General features: G+C 43.0%; 1 protein-coding gene across 9 annotated transcripts in view; it reads right to left on the reverse strand.

The window, feature by feature from the left end:
• The window catches only part of KIAA1109 (KIAA1109 ortholog), a 908,505-nt gene that overhangs the window by 148,970 nt on the left and 743,252 nt on the right, over positions 1–16,283 (reverse strand). For all 9 annotated transcript variants that reach the window (XM_033938537.1, XM_033938601.1, XM_033938589.1 and 6 more), the window contains 3 exons: positions 8,985–9,122; positions 7,825–8,082; positions 5,010–5,163 (listed from right to left, as the gene is read on the reverse strand). In XM_033938537.1, the coding sequence (XP_033794428.1) occupies positions 5,010–5,163; positions 7,825–8,082; positions 8,985–9,122 (550 nt within the window). The remainder of the gene's footprint in view (positions 1–5,009; positions 5,164–7,824; positions 8,083–8,984; positions 9,123–16,283) is intronic.

Genomic DNA, 16,283 nt, shown 5'->3' on the forward strand with positions numbered 1-16,283 from the left:
CGAACCCTGAGGGACTCCACTACTCACCGTTCCTTTCTCCTAGCGACTTCCATTAACCACCACCCTCTGGCGTCTGTCCGACAGCCAGTTTCTAACCCAGTTCACCACTTTGGGTCATAACTTCAGCCCTTCAAGTTTGTTCAACAGCTTCCTATGAGGAACTGTATCAAAGGCTTTGCTGAAATCTAAGTAAATTACATCTAGCATATGTCCTCAATCCAGCTCTCTGGTCACCGAATCAAAAAATTAAATCAGGTTCGTTTGGCATGATTTACCTTTTGTAAAGCCATGTTGCCTCGGATCCTGTAACCCATTAGATTCTAGGAAGGTCACTAACCCTTCTTTCAGCAACACTTCCATTATTTTTCCAACAACTGAAGTGAGGCTCACAGGCCTGTAGTTTCCTGCTTCATCCCTGTGACCACTTTTATGAATAGGGACCACATGCGCTGTCCTCCAATCCCCAGGAACCACTCCCATCTCCAGAGATTTGTTGAACAAGTCTTTAATAGGACTCGCCAGAACCTCTCAAAACTCCCTTAGTATTCTGGGATGGATCCCGTCTGGTCCCATTGCTTTGTCCACCTTCAGTTTTTCAAGTTGCTCATAAATACTCTCCTCTGTGAAAGGCACAGAATCTACTCCATTTTCTCGTGTAACTTTGCCAGACAATCTCGGTCCTTCTCCAGGATTTTCTTCTGTGAACACAGAACAGAAGTATTTGTTTAGCACATTTGCTTTCTCCTCATCACTCTCCACATATCGGTTCCCAGCATCTTTTAGTTTAGCAATTCCATTTTTCATCTTCCTCCTTTCACTAATATATCTGAAAAAAATTTTGTCTCACTTTTTTACATTTTTACCCATTTGCCAGACGTATCCCTCTCTTGGCTTCTTTCAGTTTCACCCTGTAGTCCTTTCTGCACTCCTCTTCTTGAGTTTTTTTATATTTCACGAACGCCAAACTCTTTCGCCTTTATTTTCTCCGCCACAAGTTTGGAAAACCATATTTGCTTCCTTTTTCTCTTGATTTTATTAATTTTCTTCACATAATAATAATAATAATTTTATTCTTCTATACCGCCACAATCTTGCGACTTCTAGGCGGTTTACAATCAAGAGAGCTGGACATTCAGCGAATTACAGTATGCAGATAGTCAGAGGAAATACAGAGTACATAGACTTTAAGAAGGCAAAATTATAGAAGTACTATTTGCTGAGCAAGTATAAGATAAGATATACAGCTTGGTAAGTGGTCCGTAACCATATTTATCGCTCCTTTCAGCTTAGACCACTGTCTTTCCACTTCTCTTATGTCCTCCCATCCTAACAGCTCTTTCTTCAGGTACTCGCCCATTGCATTAAAGTCCGTATGTTTAAAAACTAGGACTTTAAGTAATGTGCGGCCGCTCTCCATTTTAGCCATTATATAAAACCAAACCGTTTGATGATCGCTACTTCCCAGGTGAGCACCCACTCGAACATTAGAGATACTCTCTCCATTTGTGAGGACCAGATCCAATATCGCTTTTTCCCTTGTGGGTTCCGTCACCATTTGTCTGAGTAGAGCCTCTTGAAAGGCATCCACAATCTCCCTACTTCTTTCCGATTCCGCAGACAGAACATTCCAGTCCGCATCCGGCAGGTTGAAATCTCCCAACAGCAGAACCTCCTCTTTCCTTCCAAACTTTTGGATATCCACAATCAGATCCTTATCAATTTGCTGCGATTGAGTCAGCGGTCTGTAGACTACACCCATGTAGATAGAAGTTACATCTTCTCTTTTCAGAGCAATCCATATCGCTTCTTCCTTTCCCCAGGTCCCTTGCATTTGGATATTGATCATTACATAGAGAGCTACTCCTCCACCTTTTTGACCATCTCTGTCCTTCCTAAAAAGATTATATCCCGGTATGTTTGCATCCCATTCAAGTTCAGGTTTATTTTGATTAATCGCCTATATAAAACTTTCTAGGCGATGTACAATAAAATACAAGTTATAAAAAACATAATATCATAATAGTATTACAAAACATCCAAAACACAATCACAACTAATTATTAATTAATTAAATAAAATAGAGAGGATTTCTCTTTACCTAAAAATTAACAAAACATAACAGGGAGGAAAGGAGGGAAAGGGTTACAATATTTCTCTTAATAAAGGGAAAGAACATATGGAAGGGAAAGACAATATAAAGGGAAAGACAATATTTCTCTTAATAAAGGGAAAGAACATATGGAAGGGAAAGACAATATAAAGGAGGGAGAAAAGAAAGGAAATTAATCGTTAAAAGCATCGTTAAACAAAAAAGTTTTCAATAATTTTTTAAAAGAAATAAGATCTTTTTCCTTTCTGATAAAAAGAGGCAGGGTGTTCCAGAGTTGGGGAGCTAGTACAGAGAACATATCATTTCTCCTTGTTCCAACAATTTTTAGTGAAGGGACCAATAATAAGTCTTGCTGGGAAGATCGAAGGAGTCGAGTTGTACAATAAGGGGTTATCATTCTAGATATGAATAATGGCGTATTGAACAATAGTACCTTGAAAACTAAGAAAGCTATTTTAAATGTTATCCGATGATTGATAGGTAGCCAATGCGACTTGATAAGAAGAGGAGTAACATGATCGTATTTTTTTCCTTTGTGTATGAGTTTTATGGCAGTATTTTGGATTATTTGAAGTCTTTTCTTTTCTTTTTGAGATATGTTATACAGTAAAGAATTACAATAATCTAATTTGGAAATTATCATAGAGTGAACCAGAATATTGATAGATTTTGGTTCTAGAAAAGATGAAATAGATCGTATTAGGCGTAATTTATAGAAACAAGATTTTACCGTTTGACTTATATGATCGTGGAAGGATAGATTCATGTCAATGATTACACCTAAAATTTTTATAGATGATACAGGTTCTATTGGATTATTTTCAAGCATAAATGGTGATATAGATGTGATATCATTTTTCCATGTAAATAACATAGTTTGTGTTTTTTTAATATTTAATGAAAGTTTATTGTTGTAGAGCCAGTTTTTAATTATATCAAGTTTAGTATTAATTTCTGTAATTTCATTATCGTTCTCTGGGTCAATTGGGTGAAGGAGTTGAATGTCATCGGCATAAGAGAATGAAGTAAAGCCCAGTGATTGACAGATAGTAAGTAAAGGTGAGAGAAAGATATTGAATAAAAGTGGAGACAGAATAGAGCCCTGAGGTATACCAAAAGGCAAGGTGTAAGAAGTAGAATGATCTTCTTTCATTATAACAGTTGAGAGTCGATTAGAGAGAAAAGATTTAAACCAATCCAGTACCTGTCCTCCGACACCTATAGATTCCAGACGATTGATTAGGATAGCGTGATCTATAGTATCAAAAGCCGCTGAAAGATCCAGGGAAAAAAGAGCAACCGATTTATGGTGATCTAAATAGTAATGAATAGTGTTGACAAGGCCTAGCAGTGAGTACTCTGTATTATGGTGTTTCCGAAAACCAGTCCATGGGATTCACTTAACCATGTCTCTGCGATAGCGACAATATCTAGATCTGCCTCTAACATCAGGGTTTGCAGATCATGAACTTTGTTGCTTAGACTGCGAGCATTTGTGGTCATCTCTTTCCAGCTATTTCTCAGCGGTAATCTGCTTTTTCGTATAGATTTTTGTTTCGTTTCACTTTCCGTTGCAATACTAAGAAATGAGTTTCTGATATTGTATATGATGCAATCTTTACTACTATCACATCTTTTCTTTTGCCGAGGGTGGTCTCTATAATTGTCCATACATACACCACCCCCACCTTCTAGTTTAAATGCCTAGAAACATATTGTCTAAATTTCTCTGTGACACGGACAAGAAGACATGGACTGAAGCTAAGAGGGGACAAGTCCAGGACAAATATCAGGAAGTTCTGCTTCACGCAACGAGTGGTGGACACCTGGAATGCTCTCCCAGAGAAGGATATTGCGGAATCCACCATTCTAGGATTTAAAAGGAAACTAGATGCACATCTCCTTACGAGAGGCATAGAGGGATATGGGTGAATAAAATTACGCCAGGTGTACATCAGGCTGGGCCTCCGCGTGTGCGGATCGCCAGACTTGATGGACCGAAGGTCTGATCCGGAGATGGCAATTCTTATGTTCTCACCTGGAGTATTGTGTTCAATTCTGGTCTCCTTATCTCAAGAAAGATAGAGCGGACAAAAAAAAAAAAATAGAGCGGCACTAGAAAAGGTTCAAAGAAGAGCGACCAAGATGATAAAGGGGATGGAACTCCTCTCGTATGAGGAAAGACTAAAAAGGTTAGGGCTCTTCAGCTTGGAAAATAGAAGGCTGAGGGGAGATATGATTGAAGTCTACAAAATCCTGAGTAGAGTAGAACGGGTATAAGTTGATCGATTTTTTCACTCCGTCAAAAATTACAAAGACTAGGGGACACTCGATGAAGTTATAGGGAAATACTTTTAAAACCAATAGGAACAAATATTTTTTCACTCAGAGAATAGTTAAGCTCTGGAACGCATTGCCTGAGGTTGTGGTAAGAGCAGATAACGTAGCTGGTTTTAAGAAGGGTTTGGATAATTTCTTGGAGGATAAGTCCATAGTCTGTTATTGAGAAAGACATGGGGGCAGCCACTGCTTTACAAGGAAGGGTAGCATGAAATGTTGCTACTCTTTGGGTTTGGGCCAGATACTAGTGACCTGGATTGGCCACCATGAGAACAGGCTACTGGGCTTGATGGACCATTGGTCTGACCCAGTAAAGCTATTCTTATGTTCTTAAATCAAGTGTATGAACCCCACAGACTACGGTTACTTCAAAAATACAAGAAAGGCACCACCCAGATTTGTGCGTTATGAACATGTGAAGAAGACACCATCCTGCAATGCTTTTTCAACAGAACTAAAGTGCCAACAATACAGAGCAGCAGCTCATGTGCTGTTTTACTGCTCTTCAGTGCACCATAATTCTCTAAAGAAACCCACTTATTGCATCCTCAGAACTCACGTGGTATTGCCCATCACGTTGCTCATGTTCATTTGAACGTTCAGTTGTTTCAGGCTGATGGCAAACACAACTAATGTTTCCCATGGGGAACCCTGCTGGCTTGCTGATTTATTTGGTTTATTGAAGGAGGATGTTGAGGTTTTTACCAGTGAATCTGTAAAGTAAAGAACAGTGAAAATATATTTAAGATAGTATAACTTCACAAACGATTAAGAATTTCTGTATGTACACTAGGGAAGTATTTAGCATATACCCTGGATACATATAAGGGGTTGCAGACTGCCCTCAGACTCTGCCCAGTACAATAAAATTTCAGACATATAATGCACAAATCATACTACCTTATATAATTGAATATAAACCCATCCAAATATAAACCAAGATACCATTTTTGCCCCCTTTTAAGAGAAAAAATGGTAACTGAGGGTTTATATTCCACCATTTCGCCCTTTCCATCCCATTTGGTATTGGACATATCTGCTGCCACCATTTCCATTCAACACATTTGTGTATAACCACACAATTGTTGATAACATTAAAACTAATTTTGGATGTTTGGTTTTAAAACACTACCCTTTGAGCTGTTGCTAAGTGCCATCATGCGTAGGTGAGGAAACATCACCTTCTAAATGTGAACTAAGCAAGAAAAGGTTACATGTGTTCACTGATTAAGAACATAAGACTAGCCTTACTGGGTCCATCAAGCCCAGTAGCCTGTTTTCATGGTGGCCAATCCAGGTCACTAGTACCTGGCCAAAACCCAAAGAGTAGCAACATTGCATGAGTAAATCAAGGAAAAGTTTAATTGTTTACCTGCAGTTACATCACTTTCTTTTCCAGAGATAAATAAAAAATATATATATTTTTTTTAAATTCTTTATTCATTTTTACAGATTACAACAAGTGTATCAGAAAAAAAATCACTTGAACCTATAAAATACACTTGATTTACTTTCATGTACCATTTAAATGTAACATTTAAACCCCCATTTCAATCAATACCTATATTCTAGAATATATTAAATATTATATACTACTCCTAAAACAATTAATATCAGTTCAGAAAACCTCTCCTCCCCTCCCTCCCTTTACAAAAGTTCCATCCCTAATACATCAAAAATATTTATATATTCTTACTAGTCATTAAGCCCGTTACATTAACGGGTGCTAGAATACTGTTCACCCTCTATGTTGCCCCTTCCATTCACTGCCCTCTCTTCTCTTTCTATCTCTCTCTTTCTCTCCCATATGGCCTCTCTCCATCTCCTCCTTCCTTTTGCCTTGGTCTGGCATACCTTCCTCCTTCCCTCCAAGCCATTCTCTCCCCCTCTGCTCCCTTTCCTCATTTAACTACTTCATTGGTCAGCAGCATCATTCACAATTCATTGCTGTTGCTGGCTTCAGGTCTTTCTCTCTGGCCGGTCCTGTCTTCATGAAAACAAGAAGCAGGCAAGACCGTCCAGAGAGGAAGGCCTGAAGCCAGCAACAGCAGCGAATTGTAAACGCTGCTGCTGCCTGAATCACCCGAGGCAGATGCTTCTCTCCCCTCCCAGCCCAACCCCCGCTGACTCTGTGACCCTCCCAGCAAGATGACTTTAATATCAAACCTCCCTCTAGCGTTGGCAGTCGCTGCACGTTAAACAGGCTGGTTCGCTGCTTTCTTCTGCCGTTGAGTATCTCTGTTGCATCATTGATGACATCATTAGTGACGCGGCAGAGGGACTCAACTGCAGGAGAAAGCCCGAAGCAGCCTGTTTAATGTGCAGCGACTGCCAACGCTGGAGGGATGTTTGTACCGGTGCAGAAGCGATATGTCTCTCCCCCTCCAGTAACTGTGCAGCACTTTGCTGCGGCGCATCCTCCCATCGTGAGTCGGCCACAACGCTCGAGTCTGTTTCTCCCGCTTTGTCTAGCCGCCACATACGCACTCTGGCCACGGACCTACAGATCACGGATCAGGGATTACAGGTCTGAGTGCGCATGCGCGGCTAGTGTTTTATTATATAGGATACATTATAGGATTTGATTAAATATTACCCATCCATATCCCTTCATTTCAAATATCTTATTTTGGGAAAATGCTTATTACTCATTGCAAAAGTCTGTTAATGGTCCCCAAATCTTCTGAAATTTACCAAAATATCCTCTCTGTGTTGCTAATGTGCGTTCCATTTTATATATATGACATAAAGAATTCCACCAAAAACTGTAGTTTAATCTGTCATAATTTTTCCAATTGAATATAATCTGTTGAATGGCAACTCCAGTCAAAATAAATAAAAACTTGTTATTTGACGAAATCTGACTTTTCGCTCTCATTGACATGCCAAATAAAATAGTATCATATGTCAATAAAAAAAAGATTTGACATCGATATGTGAACATTTCATGGGGTGTCCTAATTTTTTTCACATGACTGTACATGAGTTATGAGATCTCTCACCACAATAAAACCAAAAGATTTAATCAACCTTTTGAATGATTCAAATAGTGCTTCTGCTTCGAGACCTAGACCAGAAATTTTAAATACTTCAGAAATGGGAAAATAAATTTGACTGAGAAACACTTGCAGTCTACAAAAACTCCAACAACAGAATTTGAAATGGAAGTCAGGCTCCAAAACATGATCTTGAAACATGGGTAAGATTTAGAAAACACAAAGGACGATGAGGGACTTTTGCTACAGATTGTACAACCCAAAGATACCCTAACTCTGACAGCTCCCATTAGGGCAGATTGTGTGAAATTCCATCAATCGGCTTGAGAGCATGAAGAGAAGCGTAAATTACCAAAACATGGCCTCATTTTTCCATACCTCTCCTTGGAGCTGATGAGTCGGACACACTCCTGGATCGTGTTGTTGCTGGAGATTTTAAGTTGTGAGAGACTACTCCTGGTGACATGCTGCTGTTTGGTGTGTGGTCATTGAAAACATTGGGTGACTGTGCCATGGGTGTGAAGGAGGCCGACTGACTGGGCTGCTCCCATGTTCGAAAGTAAGCTTTACGTGAGGATTCAGGAGAAAGGTGCTGGATAATCCCATCGATAGAGTCTGGTGTCCCTGGGCCAGATGCTATGGGAAAATTAGCAGATAACAATACTAATCAGTCTGCAAGTTAAACTTAAAACATAATTCAGATGAAGACTTTCTGAACTAAGCTACTAAACTGCTGACACCGACACTGACACTATTCCTTTCTGTGCAAACTCTATTAAGTCAGCAGTCTGGTGCTGCGTCCACACTGAGCTTGGACTCCTGTCCTTGGTGAGGATGTGGAGTTATGATGGTCAGGCAGCAGCTTTATTTGTATTGAATAACCGCCACATCCTGCTCTCAGCATTCAGGTATGAGATTTAGGAGAGGCACTGCTTAATGACTGTTGTATGGGAAACAGTAAGGAGATGCGGTAATTCAATCTCCCTGTCCTGGAGAGTATTTTTATACAAGGTCATTTAGGAATGGACCCTATTCTCAAACAATGGATAAGCACTGGTTTAGAGTTTTCTTTCAAATGTATTATGGAGGCATGTCATGTGTGCCTTACTGTAAAATGAAAAGAAAAATTCTGGTCTCCAGGGGAGCCATATATACAAATTCTTCCTTTGCATACCCATAGCCTGGTCGTTAATGACTTACCATTGTGAACATCCCTCATTTGATTCCTTGGGAAAAGGGATTAGTGGGAGGGAGGGGAGGGGAGATGTCAGATGGGTGGTTAGGGATGGTCTATGTTATTTTACTTGGTGGAACGGGAGCTACAAGAGCCAAAACTTCCTACTTCCTGTCTTGTGCAGTTTCCTGCTGTAACTGAATTGTTTGAAAAATTTAATAAAACGATTATGCTTAAAATGAGTTATACAAATTTAACATTTTTGTGATGTGGGGTGGGAAAGGGGAGAAACTAATTAAAATATTACAGAAACCTGAGACCTCATGTAATTCTTAGAATATTCTTCATAGGAAGGTCAACCTACCTGGCAAATGGATGGTTTGATCACCCAGAAAAAGGCGTCTGGCAATACTTCTCCGATACCAGGCTCTTGGAAAAGCCAAAATTTCACTAAGTCGGCGCATGTCATATTTGAAGGAAGCTGAGCCAATATCACAAACAGCTGGTGAAATAAACAGAAGAGAGTCTTTTTGTGTCAAATTCAGATAGGAAATATTCTATTACAGCACCACCCAAATATCCCAAAAAGCTATGTAATGCTGTAGAGAAGGTAACTGTACTCCAAAGATGGTTTTTTCCCTAAGCAGTGCTAAAACTATAAAAGCCCATGTAATCAAAGTGAAGCCTGATAAGTTTTACCTTTTTACAGCAATATTTATTTATGGGAGAATCATAAACTAAGTAATGTTTGAGAATTATTATGTTCTGTTTGTTTCTTGTCTACCCTTCTTCTTTGTAATCTCTAACAAGCTGACTCTGATTTATCATCTTCTTAGAAATACTGTAGTTTGTTTTCTCGATTTTCCCCCCTACATTAGGGTTTTTTATTGCAAGCTGTGGAGGTAAAAGCTGTTACAATCGGCAATAAAAACCCCTAACGTGGCTATGTTTCTCTAGATTTGAGTACTGTGATTATTATTTATTGGGATTTAAAATGTGCTGTTTCTTTAGACTTGAGCACTGAGTTTATTATTTAATTATTGGGATTTAAACTGAGCTGACTGTTTATCTATAGTGTGGTGTAACTGCTCTGTTTTTTTGAATCTATTAAAGTTTTTTTTTTTTTTTTATTCTTTATTCATTTTAAAACTTTCATCAAGTGTACAAATATTCATAATAAACACAATTAGTTTGAGCACTTGAACATTTTATCATTATACCTTATATTTAAAAATGTAACCCTCATCCCACCCTCCCTCAAATCCCTCTATTCATTATAAGATCATATATTTGAAACCCTCCCCCCACCCAATACTAAATGGTGTGTAATTAATAGAAAAATGGCATTTAATCATGACAGAAAGATGTTAATGGCTCCCATATTTTAATAAAATTTTTATAATTTCCATTCTGTACCGCTATTGATCTTTCCATTCTGTATATGTGACATACTGAGTTCCACCAAAAATTAAAATTACCGTATTTTCACGCAAATAACACGCACCCGTATAAAACGCGCACACGAATATAGCGCGCAGAAATCACGATGATTTGCACAAAAACTTTGATATACCGCGCTCACTGGTATACCGCGCATGCTGCCCGACGCTCCTTTCGCCCGCCCTGACTTTCCGTGCGCTGTCCCGACTCTCCGTTCACCCCCCCTGACTTCCGTGCACTGTCCCCCCTTGAAGGTCTGTCCCCATCCTGAAAGCCTGATGCCCCCCCCCGACGTCCGATACATCCCTCCCCCCCCCCCGAAGGACCGCCGACTCCCCAACAATATCGGGCCAGGAGGGAGCCCAAATCCTCCTGGCCACGGCGACCCCCTAACCCCACCCCGCACTACATTACGGGCAGGAGGGATCCCAGGCCCTCCTGCCCTCGACGCAAACCCCCCTCCCCCCCAAGAACCTCCGACCGCCCCCCAGCCGACCCGCGATCCCCCTGGCGACCCCCACGACCCCCCCACCCCCCTTCCCCGTACCTTTGGTAGTTGGGCCAGAAGGGAGCCCAAACCCTCCTGGCCACGGCGACCCCCTAACCCCACCCCGCACTACATTACGGGCAGGAGGGATCCCAGGCCCTCCTGCCCTCGACGCAAACCCCCCTCCCCCCCAAGAACCTCCGACCGCCTCCCAGCCGACCCGCGATCCCCCTGGCGACCCCCACGACCCCCCCACCCCCCTTCCCCGTACCTTTAGTAGTTGGCCGGACAGACGGGAGCCAAACCCGCCTGTCCGGCAGGCAGCCAACGAAGGAATGAGGCCGGATTGGCCCATCCATCCTAAAGCTCCGCCTACTGGTGGGGCCTAAGGCGCGTGGGCCAATCAGAATAGGCCCTGGAGCCTTAGGTCCCACCTGGGGGCGCGGCCTGAGGCACATGGTCGGGTTGGGCCCATGTGCCTCAGGCCGCGCCCCCAGGTGGGACCTAAGGCTCCAGGGCCTATTCTGATTGGCCCACGCGCCTTAGGCCCCACCAGTAGGCGGAGCTTTAGGATGGATGGGCCAATCCGGCCTCATTCCTTCGTTGGCTGCCTGCCGGACAGGCGGGTTTGGCTCCCGTCTGTCCGGCCAACTACTAAAGGTACGGGGAAGGGGGGTGGGGGGGTCGTGGGGGTCGCCAGGGGGATCGCGGGTCGGCTGGGGGGCGGTCGGAGGTTCTTGGGGGGGAGGGGGGTTTGCGTCGAGGGCAGGAGGGCCTGGGATCCCTCCTGCCCGTAATGTAGTGCGGGGTGGGGTTAGGGGGTCGCCGTGGCCAGGAGGGTTTGGGCTCCCTTCTGGCCCAACTACCAAAGGTACGGGGAAGGGGGGTGGGGGGGTCGTGGGGGTCGCCAGGGGGATCGCGGGTCGGCTGGGGGGCGGTCAGAGGTTCTTGGGGGGGAGGGGGGTTTGCGTCGAGGGCAGGAGGGCCTGGGATCCCTCCTGCCCGTAATGTAGTGCGGGGTGGGGTTAGGGGGTCGCCGTGGCCAGGAGGGTTTGGGCTCCCTTCTGGCCCGATATTGTCGGGAAGTCGGCGGTCGTTCGGGGTGGGGGTGCGAGTGGTCCTGCCGGGGGGGGGGGATGTATCGGACGTCGGGGAGTCGGCCGGGCAAGAGGGCTTGGGCTCCCTCTTGCTCCGATCGTGGATGCGGGGGTGGGTGGGAGCGCGTGCGAGCGGTCGTTCGGGGTGGGGGTGCGAGTGGTCCTGCCGGGGGGGGGGATGTATCGGACGTCGGGGAGTCGGCCGGGCAAGAGGGCTTGGGCTCCCTCTTGCTCCGATCGTGGATGCGGGTGCGGGTGGGAGCGCGTGCGAGCGGTCGTTCGGGGTGGGGGTGCGAGCGGTCCTGCTGGGGGGGTGAATCGGGCGTCGGGCGGGGTGGGAACTATGTTTTAAAACTTTGGTATACCGCGCTCACGCATATAACGCGCGAGGGGTATGCGCGGTAGGTAAAAACGCGTATAACGCGCGCGTTATATGCGTGAAAATACGGTAAGCCTACTGTGATCCTTCCAGTTATTAGTAATATGTTGGATGGCAACTCCAGTCAAAATCATTAAAAGTTTGTTGTTACACGCTGATATCTGACTCTTTTTTCTCATAGACATTCCAAATATCACAGTATCATATGATAACGCTACATGGTTTTCCAATAAACAATTTATTTGATCCCAGATTGAGTTCCAAAAGGCTAAGATATGGGGACAGTAGAATAAAAGATGATCCAAAGTCCCTACCTCCAATTTACAATGCCAGCACCTATTGGACAAGGAACTATTTAATTTTTGTAATCTAACTGGGGTCCAAAAAGCTCTATGTAACAAAAAAAACCAAGTTTGTCTCATAGACGCTGACATTGTACATCTCATTCTCCAAGACCAAATTTGTGGCCATTGAGATGCTGAAATCTGATGTTTAATCTCAATGCTCCAAATATCCCTCAGACCATTTTTAGGTTTTTTTTTTAACCAAATCACTAATAGATTTATACCACTGCGCGGCCTGGTGACCCAGAAAGTCCGCCTGAAAACATTAGTAACATAGTAGATGACGGCAGATAAAGACCCGAATGGTCCATCCAGTCTGCCCAACCTGATTCAATTTAAATTTTTTTTTTTTTTTTTCTAAACTGGACTGAATATTAAGATTTTTCCATTCAGGGAACCCCGCCTGAATGGCCTGCTTCAATTGCAACCATCGAAAACATTGTGATTTATGAAGCCCAAATTTATGTTGCAATTGTGTAAAATCCAGCAGTTTACCATTAGAGATGACATCATTTAAATTTCTAATTCCTGCAATTATCCAATGTTTCCAGACGATCTTGGAACCGCCAATTTGAATCTTGGAGTTTAGCCATATGGATTGATTAGTTGATTTATTTATAGGAATAGCTGTTAAGTTACTAACAAATCTTAAGGTTTTCCATGTGTCCATTAAAATTCTATTTTCTTTGTATAAGCTGGGCATCTTGATACTGAGAACATGAGAAAGATGTAAAGGAAACATGAGTCGCCATTCCAAATATAACCAATCAGGAGTATATTCAATGAGCTCTGGGAGGACCCAATACATACCTTGACGTAAAATATAGGCCTGATGGTACCTATAAAAATTTGGAAAATTTACCCCACCCTCCTTAATTGGCTTTTGCAAAGATACTAAAGCAATTCTAGGAGTTTTACCAAGCCAGATAAATTTGATAATTATTGAGTTCAATTTTTTATAGAAAGACCCGTGAAAGAATACTGGTATCATACCCATTTGATAGCAAACCACAGGCAATATCATCATTTTAACAGTTTGGACTCTCCCCCACCAAGATAAATGTAATGGATTCCAATGTTCACATAGTTCACATATTGATAGAAATTTTTGGTAAATTTTCAGGTTACAAAATAAATTGGAATAAATCTGAAATTCTTCCACTCAATGTACATTGTTTAAAAAGTATGTTTGATTCATTTTCTTTTGTTTGGAAGGAGGATGGATTGAAATATTTAGGAATATGGATTAAAAATACAGTAGATGTTATGGTAAAAGAAAATGAAAAACTTTTGTTAAAAAAGGTTACAGAACTATGTGAACATTGGAATCCATTACAATCTATTAAAGTTTTAATACAAGAATAGCTGAGAGTATTGGACATGAAACAGAAAAATAGGCACGTAGAGGCATAAGCCAGGAAAAAAGTATGCCTTCCAACATAACCAGTAAGTAAGGTCATACAATATGATGAATATATATGTGATTGGGAAATCAGGACTCAATACTGAAATGACAATTAAGATATAGATTCCATTGAGAGAAGCAAGTAGCTAAAGGCGACCAGACCTTTAAGAACATAAGAATTGCCGTTGCTGGGTCAGACCAGTGGTCCATCATGACCTTATAATCATTTACTGCAGGGGTCTCAAAGTCCCTCCTTGAGGGCTGCAATCCAGTCGGGTTTTCAGGATTTCCCCAATGAATATGCCTGAGATCTATGTGCATGCACTGCTTTCAATGCATATTCATTGGGGAAATCCTGAAAACCCGACTGGATTGCGGCCCTCAAGGAGGGACTTTGAGATCCCTGATTTACTGAGTTGCATGTCGCCATACGTTCATATTTATGTGTTAACATAACAGTAGAACACCAAAATGTGATATTTAACAAATTAGCTGATTTCCAATTGGAAAGAATCATTTCAAAAGATAATGCAAGAAGTATGTCTAATAATCTTTTCTGTTCCCATTTTAGAGTATCAGATATACTTTGAGATCTAAAAATAATTATGTTTAGATCTGTTTTATTGACAACAAATAACCACATAACAACAAAGGCAAAACAGTAAACAATTACATTTTTTTAATGTAGGGGTGTACAATAAGGGGACCCCCCCCAAGAGGACTGGACTCTGATGTCCTCCCGGGTTACAGAGACACCCCTCCCTCATCCCCTCCCCAAAGCACCCTACCTTAAAAACCAAGTGTAAAAAAGTAACCAAGGTCAGACAGGTGGGGCCAGAAACAGCTGCAGTCGGTTCAAGATGTGACTACGGCGAAATGCCCAAATAGGGAGACCAAACACGGACAAAGTCTCTGCTTCTGCGGCGAGAAGAATAGGCCATTTGGGCCTCACATCCCATAAATTCATTTAATTTGTTCCTCCAATACCAAAAGGAAGGAGGATTATCAGCCATCCAAAAATTCAAAATACACTTTTTCCCCAATATATAACATTTGCTTAAAAATGATTTTTCAGCAGAGATATACAGTACTCCCCCGAACGGAACCCCCACGAATCTTGAAAAACCGCGAATATGGTTTTTCATGGGGGAGACCGGAGAGGGCAGCGGGAGAGACAGGAAAGCGCAGCCGGAACGCCGGCAAGTGCAGGAAATCACTCGCTGTATGCTCCGACCGCCTCTTCCTGTACTAAGTCGGGCTTTACCAATCAGGAGCTGCATGTCAAAGCAGCTCCTGATTGGATAAGGCATGACTTAGTGCAGGAAGAGGCGGTCGGAGCATATAGCGAGTGATTCCTGCATTCGCCAGTGCTCCGGCTGCTCTCTCCTGCCTCTCCCGCTGCCCTCTCTTTGTCGGCGGTTTCCAGTCGGAAAATACCGCAAATGACCGGGACCGCGAACGACCGGGGAAATACTGTAGACTGAAAACATAGAAAAGTGAGTAAAGAGCATATGAAGCGCAGATAGGGGGACTGGAACATGTAACATGCCGTGCAGGAAGGAAGCCAAATCCCCCCCCCCGAAACTCTGAATACTCTCATAAAGCCAAAAGCCATGGAAATAAGAATTCACTTCAGTGAGACAAGTAAGACAGTACTGGGTATCCACACAACCCATGTGATAGGCCCAACTCTGGGAGGTATAGGCTCGCATCAGGATTCTATAGTAGCACTCTCGGAGTTCAGCATTATGTACCAGACCTGGGATAAGTTTAAGAGCACGGAGCAATAGATCCACTCCAAGCTCCCTCCTCAAATCCCACTGCCAAGCCTCCAAAACAGAGGAGAGATCCTGAGGAGGCCCAAGGGCACCAAGTTGTTTATAAAAAAAGGAACCGAGATCCGAGGTTCAGGATCCACCCTCCCCCTCTCCAGAAAGGTAAGAAACTGAAGTGCAAAGTCCAAAGAAAGGGAATCCCCGGGAAGAGACCACACATAGTGGACCAATTGACAATGTGTGTAAACAAGGCCAGCAGGAGCCAGGCCACGCTGCAGCAACTCATCACAGGACAAGAGCCTCTCATCATCCCGCAGAACATGGGAAAGAAGAGTAAAGCCCCATGCCCATCTACCAAAAAACGATGGGACTATTCCCGGGGGATAAGAGAGATTACCAGTCAGAAGCAGCAGAACACTAACCTGGGGGTCCTGACGCCACAGTGGCAGGAGCCACCACCACGTGTCCCAAAGCGGTCTAAACAAGACACTGCGCCTATGAGTAGCAGGTACCAAAGCCAAGTGAGCATGGAGAAGTGATAAGAGATGAACGGGATAAAAGTAGTCTCGCTCCAGAGAGGTGTCAGGGTAAAGAGCAGTGCCCAAAACCCAATTCCAGACATGCCGTAGCAAACAAGCCTGATTATAAAGCGCAATATTCGGCACCCCAAAGCCACCCTGTTCCCAAGGTCCCAACAGCAAATGCCACCGCAACTTAGGCTTCCTACCCCCCTCCC

The sequence above is a fragment of the Geotrypetes seraphini genome, chromosome 1 (assembly GCF_902459505.1).
Source record: "Geotrypetes seraphini chromosome 1, aGeoSer1.1, whole genome shotgun sequence".
In the NCBI taxonomy this organism is placed as follows: Eukaryota; Metazoa; Chordata; class Amphibia; order Gymnophiona; family Dermophiidae; genus Geotrypetes; species Geotrypetes seraphini.